Here is a 13,375-nt window from a genome sequence, read left to right on the forward strand (position 1 = left end):
CCCTAGCCCCGTGCCCACCTCATCCTCCAGCCCAAGCCCTGGAAGGCACCGTGGTGCGGGAGGGCCCAGTTGTGCATGGGCTGCACAGAACAGCTTCCATGTGGCCTCGAACTGCCCCTTGCCTGGACCTGCCACTCCTTCGCCTGGGGCCTTTCACAATCCACTAGCACCGGGGCCGCCCAGGACCCGGCCTCAGGGCCAGTCACACGCCCGACTGCCCTCGCTGTCCCCCAGTCAGAATGGTGTCCACAGCTCTCCCAGGACCCCCTGCACAGACACAGGCACAGAACTTCGACCCCGAGTGTGGGGTCTCCTGCCCTCACCCCATGTTGAATCTGCCACCCTGGAGCCTGTGCACCCCACCCTGTCTGCTCTGAACCCTAACCCAAACACCAGCGGTTCTCAACCCTGGCTGCCGCCTGGACACTTGGTCCCTGCCCTGGGATTTTGACTGACTTGGGGAAGCCCAAGGGGGGGCGTTACGCTCGCACACATACCCAGTGGGATTTTCAAGCCACTGGGTCCAGGGCTCGAACCATGGTCGACCGTGTGGAGTCCAGCACCTTAACCACCACACCCCTGCTGGCCCAGAGAGGTGGGTTTAGAAGCTCTCCAGGTGTTTCTCACGTGCAGCCACGGATGAGAACGAGGGTCTGGCATGGCAGACCAGCTTAAGGACCGCAGCCGTCCTGAAATTAGGGAAGGCCTCTAATGAGAACCACCTGCCCGAGTGCAGAGTCACGGGAAGGTCAGCATGAGGCCTGGTGGGTGAGAGACCGGGAGAGGGGGACTGACGGGGTGGGGTGGTTCCCCAGGGACAGCGACAGACTGAGCGAGCGCAGGAGTGTCTGCTCCTGCTGTCCCCGCCTGTAACCCCAAGGGCACGCTGAGCTTTGGGACAGAGCGTGGTGCTGATGGTCTCCTGGAACCGGTTACAGAATAACCTCCCTTCTCCAGCCTGACCCTGAGAAGCGGCAGCTGGACTGTCTGCCTGGTAACAGGCCCCACCCCTAGAACGTCATAGCAGTTCGGGAGCTGGCACCTGCCAACGAGACTTCAAGCTCGACCACCCTAGCGAGCTGGGGTTATCTCCACTGATGACCTGCAGGGAGACGGTGCACACCCTGACCTCACACAGCGAGGGCACTCTGCCCAAGGGGACTTGCTCCTGCTAAACCGAGTTGCACATCTGTATCCCCCTGGGCACCTACAGGTCTGTCCCGAGCCAGACGGCACGGCGGAGACCTGGGACGTTTGAAGACGGCTTTGTGGGCTCCTGGTCTCTCCTTCCTCCGCTGCTCGAGCTGCTCCGCAGGGCCCGGCCTAGGACGCTCCAGGCAAGGCAGCCCAAGGAGGGCAGGGTGGCCACCGGCCCGCTGTGGGGTCGCCCGCCGGGCACCCGGCTGTGTCAGGGAGCCCGCCTCCCCTTACACTGCTCCAGCGGCGTGTCCTCGGCCTCCCGGAAGACCACGCTGAAGGAGATGCTCTTGGGGTCGGAGGAGAAGACCCAGCCGATGGTGAGGCCGGCCTCGGCCACGGTGACGGCGATCAGGCTGTAGGTGCTGGAGCGCACGAACAGCTCCCGGTTGCCCTCCCCGAAGCCGGCCACCTCGTCCACTGTGAGCGGCAGCTTGATCCTGCGGCGGAACACAGACGGGCGGCCTGGCTGAACCCTAACCCAAACACCAGCGGTTCTCAACCCCGGCTGCCCCCTGGACACTTGGTCCCTGCCCTGGGATTCTGACTTAGTGACCCCCGCCCACACAGGGGTCTCCCTGTACATGCTGGGTGCACACGTGTGTGCCCATGACCCTGGCTAGCTGAGCTGGGGGTGGATCGTGTGTGAAGACCTGCCAGGGCTGCTTCTCTGTCTCTCTGTCTCTTCTCCTTATAGAATAAACAGATTAACTTGTAAAAAATCAAAGTAGATCCAGAATCTGACCTTGCTCCTGCCAACAGCTGGCCAAGGGGCAGAACCCCACAACGGCCTCCTGCCCTCCCTCACCTGGGCCGGCTCCTGCAGTCGACTCCCCACATGGCCACCAGGGGGAGCCTTTTCCCAATAAACAGGATGAAGTCACTTCTAGCAGCTCCATGGAGGCGGGGTCTCTGCTCTGTGAGCTGGTGTGTTCTGAGCACCCAGGGCAGCGGTGCGAGTCCGGGGTGGCCCAGTCTGCCAGGCAGCCAGGGGTGACCCACAGAAAGCAAGGGCACCGCAAGAAAGAGCTCGTGCCCTGGCGGGACTTTCAGGGTGCAGCTAGCTCTGGGATGTCTGTTTATGCCAAAAAATTGCTATGTGTGTCTTAAGGAGACGGGAGGCTGTGTGGCTTTTCTAAATCTATTTTTCTATTTTTCTTCTTTTAAAATGAGTAACAGTACGTGACTCACGGGGAGAAGGAGAAAGAGAGAGAAAGTGCCCTGGCGGGTCTCGTCACACCGCGCCCCTTCCCTAGCCCTCTCCTCCGTCAGGATCGGGGCACCTGTGCAGACGCCTGGCATTTTCCAGGTCAACCCCAGGGACCTGAGCCATGGTCAGCCGTGTGGCTCCCAGAACTGCAGTCCTTCACTCTGGACTGGGACGACCTGGGCTGGCCTCTGTTTTCCTAATCTACAACATAAATGTGTTGCTCTAACAATTAGGTTATTTACAAAAAAGAACGTGGGGTTCAGGTGGGATGACTCCGAGGGGCCCTGGACGCGCCCGAGTGGCAGGACTGCCCTGTGCGTGGCTTACGGCCACACTGCATTGCGTGGTGGAGCCCAGACACTGCACAGTAGGAAAGGAGTCTAATGTATATCAGTTATACCCCCAAAAGAAAAAAGAAAAAAACTAAGTGTCTGCTGGGCCGGGGGAAGGCTCCGAGGCGTCCTGCTCTGGGCCCTCCCTGCACCATGCCCAGAGGTGACTCACATCAGCTCTCCGGACTTCAGCAAGCAGATTTCAGCATCCTGTCCCACGGGCCCGTCTTCGGTGTCCTCGGGGGTTAGTGAGTTTGACGTAGTGTCCCTGGAATGCCACAGAGAAGAATATAGTTGTTCAGTTATCAGCACACACAAAAAGCTACGGGTTGCTGCCGTTAGTTTAAACACGAAAGCCCTCTCAGGTCCCAACAGAGAAGCCCCGAACAGGGATGACCGGGGAGTGAGTATCGAGTCTTTGCTTCGGACCTTTTTTTTAAAAGGTTTTTGCCATAGGGCACATGCACTCGCCAGAGAGCGACAGACAGTGACAGTTTTAGGGAAAGTAAGAAATTGCCCCCTGCGGGGGATGTTCACAGTCCCTTCTCCACTCTCCTCCTGGGATCTTGGGCACATACACCCAGAGTGATGTTGATGCCACCTGGTCTGGGACTCGAACCACGGTCTGCCATGTGGGAGTCCAGTGACATAACCACTACACTATCAGCTGGCCCCCATGCTTCCTATCTTTGATGGTCGGATTTGTGGGTGATTATGCGCACCAAGCAGCAGGAAGGGGGGTGGTTCCCTCAGTAACCAGCCAAGGGCTCTTAAAAATGTTCAGCGGAAACGAGGGACCACATCACAGGTCGAGGCAGACCTTACTTGCCAACGAGCTCATCTCTGGAACAAGGCGACAGAGCGTCTCTGCTGGTGAGTCCTTGTCTTGCTCTCTATGTTTAAGAGGAGGCAGGGAAGGCTCCAATGGTACCGCCGGGCAGGGGGGTGCGGTGTAAAATGCCCAGGGGATGGAGCTCAACTGCTCTCCACTCCAACTCCACCGCTATTATTTGTCGCCTTGTGGATTACATTTGAGAAACGCAAACGCGAAAACTACCGGCCACGGTTCCAGAACCTTGTGAGCTTCTCAGCTGCCAGTCTGGCGGTTGACAGAGAAATCACTCACCAGAGAGCTGGGGGTAGGGGACAGCATAGCCACATCTGCATTTGTTCACAGATTGATCTCTCTCTCTCTTGCCATTTCTTTTGCTTTTTAGGAGACAGATTGTTATCTCAGATCATCGCTTTCTTTTTTCGGTATAAATTAGTAAACCACTGTAGAAACTTTGGAAATAGAGTTAAGTGTAAAGGGCAGTCATTCTGAGCAAACATGTGACTTAGACACAAGCTGGAATGGGGTTCCGTGGGCAGTTCAATCTGCAAGGCTATGAATGCCATTAGCATGTGAATATGCAAGCTGCCTGTGTCTGAGAAACTGTAGGGCAGTTTAAAGGAAGTTATGAGTGTTCATCAGAATTTGCCCAAGAAGATTAGAAAAACTTACATAGAACTATGTGGCAATCAGGTATCTTCACATCTTCAGTCGATTAACATCTGAAAACAACTGCTTTGCATTCCATTTTCCCTCCCCCTATTTTCTACCCTTTAAAAGAATAAGCCTGGGGTGGTTTGGGCCACAGCTGCCTCTGTCAGAGAAGCAGAGATCATCCTGGTATGTCTATGTGTGTTTACTTTACATTTATTCTATAATCCACAGCCCCCGCCCTCATCCCCACCCCCGTGCACTTAGAAAATGTGCTCAGCTGTGCGGTCACGGGAGATAAGGATCAAGGAGAGAAGGGAAGAAGGTTCCCATGACGCCACTAGTCAGATGCCAACTGCTGATAAATGCGGTCATTTTTCTTTCTTTATTTCCCTCAAGAATGATTTATTTGTTATTATTATTATTTTAACTTGACCAGAGAGAGAAGGAAAGTGAGAAAGCAAGCCACTGGGTCCAGGACTTGAACCATGGCTATTCCTGTGGGTTTCCAGGCATCTAAACCACTATGCCACCTGCTGGCTCCAAATGTGGTCATTTGTCTATATTTTTAAAATATAGTCCAAATCGGAGTCATGGATTCTTAAGCAAGGGCCCATGACACACATGCAGAGAGACTGAAGGGGTTCAGGAGCCCCAAGGAGTGAGTGCATTCCAAGGGAAGGTCTGCAGCTTTATGAGATTCTTAAAGGAGGTAATGATCAAAACAAAGATTAATCATCATGAGTTTTACTCCTTCTCGTCATCTGCTCACTGGAGCAGTAATAGCCCCGACCTGCTTTGCATATTTCCCTTGGTTCCTACTGTTCCAGCAATTGAAATAGACAGCGCCTCCTGAGTATGCTCTAAACATTTTGGCCATACCCTATTTTATGTTTGAAATACAATTTGCTTCGTCATTCATTTATGACTTGACTTTTACACTATTTCCAAAGTGGTATATAGTCCTTTCTTTTTTTATTTTTAGAAGTGACATAGGATGCAAATTATAGTGAAGCAGACCTCCATGTTGAACGCCTCTCTATATCAGAAACTTACTTTCTCCTTTTGCCTAGAGTAAACAGAGTGATTAACATTCCTACTGTCTTTGCTAAATAACCGGAAATTCCCGACCCTAGATGCCTTCAGAAACAATCACCAGTCACCAGACCTTGCCCTGAGCCACGAAGACCACTGAGATTCCCTTGTGTTTATGCAGGGACGGAACCCTGCCTCAGGGATGATTAACCTGCTTGCTCTGCTTCTGCACTGCCCCCTACCCTTCCAAGCCCACCACACCTTGTCCTTGTGAGTCATGTCATCCCGGAAAAGACTGAAATTTTGGCCTATATAAGCTCCCTTCTCCTTTCACACGGGGCTGCGGGGTTTTCAGAGACATGAGTCCCCCCATGCCACCGGCTTAATCAATAAACTCCAATAAACTGGCTATGTCTGGGTGCCCTCTTACTCCTCGCTGAGTACACTATAGCATTTGGAGGCCCCAGCGAGATCAGTACCTACCCGGTATTGGGGTGAGACATCCTAGAGAGAGCAGCCTCACTTGTTCGGGCTGCCAACTATCCAGAGAGTGCTCCAGGGGAGGCGCCCCCTAGGATTTCCTGGGTCCCCAGAACTACCTCTTCGGATTGTGGACAGCTGGCAAGAGACGCTGACTGCTCCTCCAAAAAGTTTGTGGAGTTCTAGTGTAAGACCTCTGGGGGCATTTCTTTGGGTGTTCCTGTCCTGCTCTTTGGGAGACAACCTGGTGAGTACAGGGTTGGCAAAAGAAAGCCTGAAATCTGACCTGCTGGGTCGGGGGTTTGAGTCCCTCCTCAGGCAGCTGGATGCAAGGCTGACTGCACATGGTTATAGGACCCCTACTTATATTCCACCAGACGTGCTGGAATCTGGGGGCTAGATGATAATGGATTCAATTCCCCTCTTAGCCCTTAGGCGGTTTGTGGGTAATCAGGGTCTGAGTCTCTGACAGGGTTTGAGTCCCTGGGTATTTGAGATTGTTTTGTATGTTTTTTTTTTCTTTAAGAGATTTTTGCTATAGGGTGTGTGCGCTTGCCATAAAGACAGAGAGACAGAAAGCGAGAAATCAGCCCCCAAGGGGAATGGCCACACCGCAATCCCTTCTCCTCCATTCTCCTCTCGGGATCTTGGGCACGCATGTACACGCTTCTGGAGTGAGTATAAGCCACCAGGTCCAGGACTCAAACCACGGTCCACCACATGGGAGTCCAGAGACATAGACATTACGCCAACTGCTGGTGCTGGTTTCTTTTGTTTTTACCGTTGCTTTAGTTATTTCCTCCATATCCTCCTGGGAAATATTGCTTGGTTGAGGATACTGAGTGATGGATTATTGACCTCGCATATCAAGGGGTTCTTAAGAACTGGTGATCCCTACAGTCACCCGCTGGGAATTGCCTTGTGACCATAAGAGGTATGGGTGGGGGCAAGATGTCCCGAGAGCCCCAGGGGACATCCTGACCAAAGAGCATGCTTGCCTTTTTAGAAACCCTGGAAGGCTGGAACAGGTCCTTTAGAACTCTCTTAGAATGCATGCTTAAGCCTTTCAGTGAGACATTGGTGGCAAGTTGTAATTACGGCAGCAAACTCTCCACGTAAAAACAGAGGGCCTCTTGAAAGGGGTAGGCATATCAGGAATATTCGTGCTGTAAAAACTCTAGAAGTATAGGCAACCAAAAAGTTAAAACTCACCATCCTTGAGTGTATAATTAAAATTTTCAATAAAGGGGGTTACTCTAAAGAGTATTAGTGTCAAAGTAACCCCAGGGAAATTGGCTCTTATAATCCTGATGCATGTGTGCATCCATACATGTATTATGTCCTGTTACATACTATATGTTGTATGTCTGTGTGAAAAAAGGCCTTAAAGAATTCTATTCAATTTGGTTTATAAAAGAGCACTTACACAAATTAGTGTAAGTATTTTTCAAGTTCATATAACTTTATTGAATGAGCTGGCTTCAAATGTCAAGAAAGAGATTAATAAGTGAAAGTCTTCACAATCTCCAACATAGATTTTGTCCAGGTTTTTAATTAATCAAGCGATATCATGTTTATCTTAATATAGTTGATTAAATGAAACAGCTAGAATGTATGTGTTGTGTGTTGCATTTTACATAGTGGACATCTAACAGGGAAATGAATTCATGACTAGCTTTTTCTGGCTTTAGTCTTAGTGCCAACAGAGGATCTTTGACCTCAAAGTAACTCTTGGATGTTTGCAGAGGGTCCCTGAGACATCCAAAGGGGAGATATTGGGAACCAGCAGTTAGCGTAATGGCTATGTCGCTGGACTCCCATGTAGTCAACCGCGGTTCGCATCCCTGACCTGGTGGCTTAAAACTCACACCGGGCGCGTGTGCGTGCATGCCCAAGATCCCGAGAGGAGAATGGAGGAGAAGGGATTGCGGCGTGACCATCCTCCCTGGGGGGTGATTTCTAGCTTTCTGTCTCTATGTCTCTCTCTGTCTGTCTGGCAAGCGCACGCACCCTATAGCAAAAACCTCTCAAAAAAAAAAAAAAGGGAGATGTTAAACCAATCAGGAGTATTCTTTATGTGTTAGATAAAAATGGAAAGGATTGTCAAATTACGTAATTCTAATTTTCTTGGCATTATATTTGAGGTCTATGTATAAATATGTTATGTACTTCTATGTCTATATATGCATTGTGTTCTAAAATAATTTGAGATTCCCAGGAATTAATGGTGGGCTATTATGTTAAACTGGTATATATAGCCACTTACTTTGTCAGTAATTTGCATTTTTGTCAGAGCATTGACTATGGCTATAATCCTAATGTTAATTCCTTTGGGAAATTCACAAGGAGGATGGAAAGAGAATGTGCCCTTACAAGACAGGGTTCTAAACAATCTGGTCACTTAACTGGGTAAAATCTTCATTTTCTATGTAAACTGATTGTTTTTCTAAACTGTTAAGCCAAAATTAACCAAAGAAAAATAAGAAAATGTTTAACAAAATTGGATTTTAAGTAGCCAATGCAATGCACCTGAGTTAAAGAGGTAAAATCGGTATAAAGGGAGATAAATCCAATGTTAAACGTGGACTCATGGAAACATTATTGCCTGGTTCCCTCTGAGTCCTCCTCATAATTCTTGTTGTTAAGCTAACATGCTTTAGCTATTCCTATTAGAGGTCTTTACATTTTATCAAAAATAGTGAGAGGGTCTATTAATAAGATTGTTGAGTTCTACATTGAAAAAGTTGCTAAACAAATTTTGTTATTGTTTGTACATGTTCATAAGCTGCTGGGGTGTGCTAAAAGTTAGGGCTGCCCAAAACCAAAACTTGCGATCAATATAGATGCATGAAATCCTATTTTACAAGCTGAATAGCTCCTCTAATGACATCAAATCTCCCAAGGTGGAGGAAGAAAAGGTAAGAATGGGTGGTTATTAAAGATTACGTGTATCTGGGACGGCAGATAGAAAACGCGTGGAGGCTAGAGCTCCAGGCCGCCTTCTCCCCCAGCCCCTGGCCTCCGTGTGCTCCTTCTGTTTCTTTCAGTCAGGCCTCTTCCCACTGGACTCTCCCCTTAGTTAAATGATCAAGAGGTCTAGCTAGAAAAAATAAGAGTTTACCTAAGACTGCACTCTCCGGCTAGGCCTTTTGCATAGGCGACAAGGTAGATGCCTTGTAAAACCTGTAAACTGGGCTTGGCCGTCCCGGCAGTACTCGGGCCCTCCCGGCAGTACTCGGGCGCTCCTTGCAGGATCTATTGAAACTCAGGTTCACTTCTCGGTGTAGGACAACTTAGAACAGAGGGGCAGAGAAAGAGCAGGCTGCTGCTGACTCATGGGCGGTTACAGGGGCCTCTGGTAGTAGGCTTCTTGGCCCATGCCCGTTAAGTCCTCTATTGACCGTGCCTGTAATTTTGACTTTCGGCTAGTTGACTCAGTTTTCTTACCTGATCCCTCTCCTTCGAGACGAAAGTTGTTAAATATTAAATGCTAATTACCTCTGGCCCTAGAGCCAAATACACCAGCACTGCCCCACCAGGGCGACTCTCCTTAACAGATACTTGAGACTCAAAAAGGGAAAAGAGTATGATTTCTGTTTTGCAAGAAATTTGGTTATTTCCCTAAGTACCTAGCCAAATGTCATGCTGCTTCTGTAAACTGCTTGCATTGTCTTGGACCTCCTGCAAGCACTGAAGCTAGTGGCTGGCTGCCCACCAGGAAAATGGGCCCAAGCCAGTCCGACCAGACACTCCTGCGCGTGAACAACGGCCCGGCAACGGGAGACCGTGACATGAGCCCAAGTCCGTTACACTGGACTTTACATTCGGTGAACTTCTTGCCCTGCCCTCTAGCTGAGACCGAGAAATCAATGATTTGGCGTCCGTAAAGGAGAATGGGGAACGAAGCCGACCTCCACGTTGAACGCCGCTCTATATGGGAAACTCACTTTCTCCTTTTGCCTAGAGCAAACAGAGTGATTGACATTCCTACTGTCTTTGCTAAAAGATTGTGAAATTTTGGCCTATATAAGCTCCCTTATTATTACTTTTTTTTTTTTTTTGGAGAGGCTTTTGCTTTCTTTTTTTTTTTTTTTTTGGAGGGGTTTTTGCTATAGGGCACGTGCACTCACCAGAGAGACAGACAGAAAGCGAGAAATCACCCCTGAGGGGGGATGACCACGCCGCAATCCCTTCTCCTCCATTCTCCTCTCCGGATCTTAGGCACACATGCACACGCGCCTGGCATTAGTTTAAGCCACTGGGTCCGGGACTCGAACCATGGTCGACTACATGGGAGTCCAGCGACGTAGCCATTACACCATCTGCTGGTCCTGCTCCCTTCTCCTTTCACACGGGGCTGCAAGGTTTTAAGAGGTATGAGTCTCCCCATATGCCAGCTTAATAAGCTCTGATAAATCTGGCTGTCTGGATGCCCTCTTCCTTCTTGCTGAGTAGGGTAATCATCCCTAAGGGTATGTTCCATCCCTGCCTAAACACAATGCATCGTAATGGTCTCCATGGCGCTAGGCGAGGGCTGGTGACCGGGGACTGTATCTTAGGGCAGTTAGGAGGAGTAGGGTTTCAAATTTAGCGAAGACAATATAACAATATGTTTTAAACTTCTTCTACGAGGGACGGTGACCTGTAATACTCTGCACCGAACCGCCCATTCCCAGTATGTTAATAAAGTATCAACGTTTACCCAAGACTACAACCGGATCCGTACAGGTGCTTTGAGCAAGTGTAGGACGCCAGGGTAAGGGCCCAGCAAAAGCTGGAAAAGGAGCGTTCACAAAACGGACAGGCAGGAACTGGGTAAGTACTCATGGACAGCTGGGCACTACGCTTAGCGGAGCGAAGCTGCCTGTCTATGGTTTGTTTTCTATTTATTTTTATTATTTATTTATTTATTTCTTGAAGAGGTTTTTCCTACAGGGTGCGTGAGCTCACCAGAAAGACAGAAAGCGAGAAATCACCCCCAGGGGGGATAGCCACGCTGCAATCCCTTCTCCTCCATTCTCCTCTGGGACCTTGGGCACGCACGCACATGTGCCTGGTGTGATTTAAGCCACCAGGTCCGGGATTCGAACTGCTGTTGACTACATGGGAGTCCAGCGACATATACCAACTGCTGGTCCCTGCCTGTCTGTGTTTTAAGTGATGAAAAAAAGTGTTCCTGTCCCTACGTGAAGCAGGAACACAGTGACCTACTTAGCCTAGCAGCCCGGAAAGCCTGTGGGCCGGCACCAGCTGGCTGACCTATCAGCTGTGAGATCTAATGTTCTGTGGTCTGGGGGCAGGGCCTGTGCACCGCGTGGTCTTACCCTAAAGGCAAGGCCCTTCCTTGGCCTTGTGGGGAGGAAGGTGCATGGGTCCCAGCACAGGTGGGGACGGGCACACACCAGGAAGAAGAGCCTCTGAGTGCATGGGAAAAGAGAGATGGCCGCGCCTTCCACTGCACTACCCGGTCCAGAGAGGGTCCTGACTTCCCTAAACCGCGCAGAGATCCTGCCCAAACACCTGCTCTCTTAGAACATTCTGAGGGGCTGCCAGGGTGAGCCCGAGCCAGCGGTGGAGCATCTGCGGGTCGGCGCCAGGCCAGCCCGGTGTGCCCAGCCGATGTCGCAGCTGCCCCTGCTCCCACAGCACAGGCTTCGTCCCCTGTGACCGTCTGGGGTGTTGCCTCGGACCCCTGGGCAAGAAAGGCAGACATCGGGGCCCTGCTACAAGCCTTCCTCTGGCAGTCCACCTCGGGGCCTCGTCCCATCGGTCCCATCAGGTCTTCCATTTGTTAAAGACCCCCTAAGCCCGAGGCGTCTATCACAGGATCTAAGCCGAGTCCCTGCTGGGGAAATCTCTGTTGCTGTTCAAATGCAGTATTTCTTCATTTCTTGAGAGAAAAGGGTGGGTATCCTCGACTGGGTCTTGCCCAGCCACGTCTTCCTGGAAGAGGGGCTGGAAATCCATATTTCAGGAGATCTGCGGAGATCAAGAGGTCTTCGGGAAGTGAGGCTCTGCAGGTGGAAAGTCATGAGCCGTGGCGTGATACAGGGGGACGTGGGGGGGCATGACGACAACTGCCCGGTCCCTGGTCAGGAAGTGGCCCGGCCAGTGCTGGGCAGACACGGGCCCAGCTGTGCGACTGCCCCCTTCAGCCACCTTTTAAAATCTCCGCAGCTGGGACCAGCAGCGTAACGGCTCTGTCGCTGGACTCCCATGTAGTCAACCACGGTTTGAGTCTTGGACATGCTGGGCACGTTTGCGTGCGTTCCCAAGATCCTGAAAGGAGAATGGAGAAGAAGGGATTGCGGTGTGGCCAACCCTCCTGGGGGGGTGATTTCTCGCTTTCTGTCTCTCTGTCTCTCTCTGTCTGTCTGCCAAGCGCACACGCCCTCAAAAAAAAAAAAAAAAATCTCCGCAGCTGAGGGTCTGCCGAGGTCCCCCTGGAAGGGTGCTTGCTTGATGCTCATGATGAACAGAGAAGGGGATGAGCTGGGGGCAGCTGCCGTGAGGCCTTAGAAGTGCTGGGGGACACTGCCTTCCCCACAACTGAGCAACCGTTCATGAAGTGTGCATGCGGTTCAGTCACGAGCTGTCTCCTAGACAGGTGAGGCCCTGAGAGGCTGTCTTGTTTTTAGTTTTGCTATAGGGTGTGCTCACCTGAGAGACAGACGGAGAGAGGGAATGTGAGAAATGATGAAATCACCCCCGGGGATGGCTATACCACAATCCCTTCTCCTCCATGTCCTTATTGGGATTTTAGGTGTGCACGAGCGCGCGCACGCACACACAAAACCAGCACGATTTTCTAGATGCCGGGACCAGGACTTGAACCGCAGTTGGCCATATGGGATGCAGCCACCTTAACCTCCCTCCACAGGGGGCCTGGGATTTTAGGAGTTTTAGGGCTAATGAAGAGTCCTCCGTCCTGTCTGGGCCATCCTTCCTCAGGGTGGGCTCCCTCTATGGGCCAGCCAGAGCGCACCACGGGTGGGCTTGGTGGTCAGTGGGACAGTGGGCAGACCGGGAGCCACCGCAGCCCTGAAAGCACTCCTGGGTTTTGACTCGCAGGTCCTGCTGGGAACAGGCATCATGGAAGACTACAACTACGAAGACGGGGTGTTCTCGAACGCTTCCAGCGAGAGCAGACAGGAGCACCAGCGCTTCCTGCAGTTCCGCAAGCTCTTCCTGCCCTGCATGTACCTGGTGGTGTTCGTCTGCGGGCTGGTCGGGAACGCCCTGGTGCTGGTCATCTACGTCTTCTACCAGAAACTCAAGAGCCTGACCGACGTGTTCCTGATGAACCTGCCCCTGGCCGACCTGCTGTTTGTCTGCACGCTGCCCTTCTGGGTCCACGCGGTCCTCCACGAGTGGGTCTTTGGCCAGGCCATGTGCAAGCTCCTGCTGGGCGTCTACACCATCAACTTCTACACGTCCATGCTTACCCTCACCTGCATCACCGTGGACCGCTTCATGGCAGTGGTGCAGGCCACCAAGGCCTACAACCAGCAGGCCAAGCGGCTGGCCCGGGGCAAGGTCATCTGCGTGCTCACATGGGTGACCTCCCTGCTGGTCTCCCTGCCGCAGGTCATCTACGGCAGCGTCTCTGCTCTCGACAGGCTCGTCTGTGGCTACCAC

At 51.5% G+C, this 13,375-nt stretch overlaps 2 protein-coding genes across 2 annotated transcripts in view; one reads left to right on the forward strand and one right to left on the reverse strand.

The window, feature by feature from the left end:
- The window catches only part of FYCO1 (FYVE and coiled-coil domain autophagy adaptor 1), a 71,442-nt gene that overhangs the window by 3,144 nt on the left and 54,923 nt on the right, over positions 1-13,375 (reverse strand). Inside the window, exons 17-18 of the mRNA XM_006170127.3 lie at positions 2,912-3,007; positions 1,427-1,637 (exon numbers count right to left, since the gene is read on the reverse strand). Coding sequence (XP_006170189.1) covers positions 1,427-1,637; positions 2,912-3,007 — 307 coding nt within the window. The remainder of the gene's footprint in view (positions 1-1,426; positions 1,638-2,911; positions 3,008-13,375) is intronic.
- Positions 3,347-13,375, forward strand: part of CXCR6 (C-X-C motif chemokine receptor 6) — an 11,915-nt gene continuing 1,886 nt past the window's right edge. The window contains exons 1-2 of the mRNA XM_027768948.1: positions 3,347-3,612; positions 12,809-13,375. Coding sequence (XP_027624749.1) covers positions 12,830-13,375 — 546 coding nt within the window. The 5' untranslated portion in view covers positions 3,347-3,612; positions 12,809-12,829. The remainder of the gene's footprint in view (positions 3,613-12,808) is intronic.

Source organism: Tupaia chinensis, unplaced genomic scaffold, assembly GCF_000334495.1.
Source record: "Tupaia chinensis unplaced genomic scaffold, TupChi_1.0 Scaffold148065_1, whole genome shotgun sequence".
NCBI classification, from domain to species: domain Eukaryota; kingdom Metazoa; phylum Chordata; class Mammalia; order Scandentia; family Tupaiidae; genus Tupaia; species Tupaia belangeri.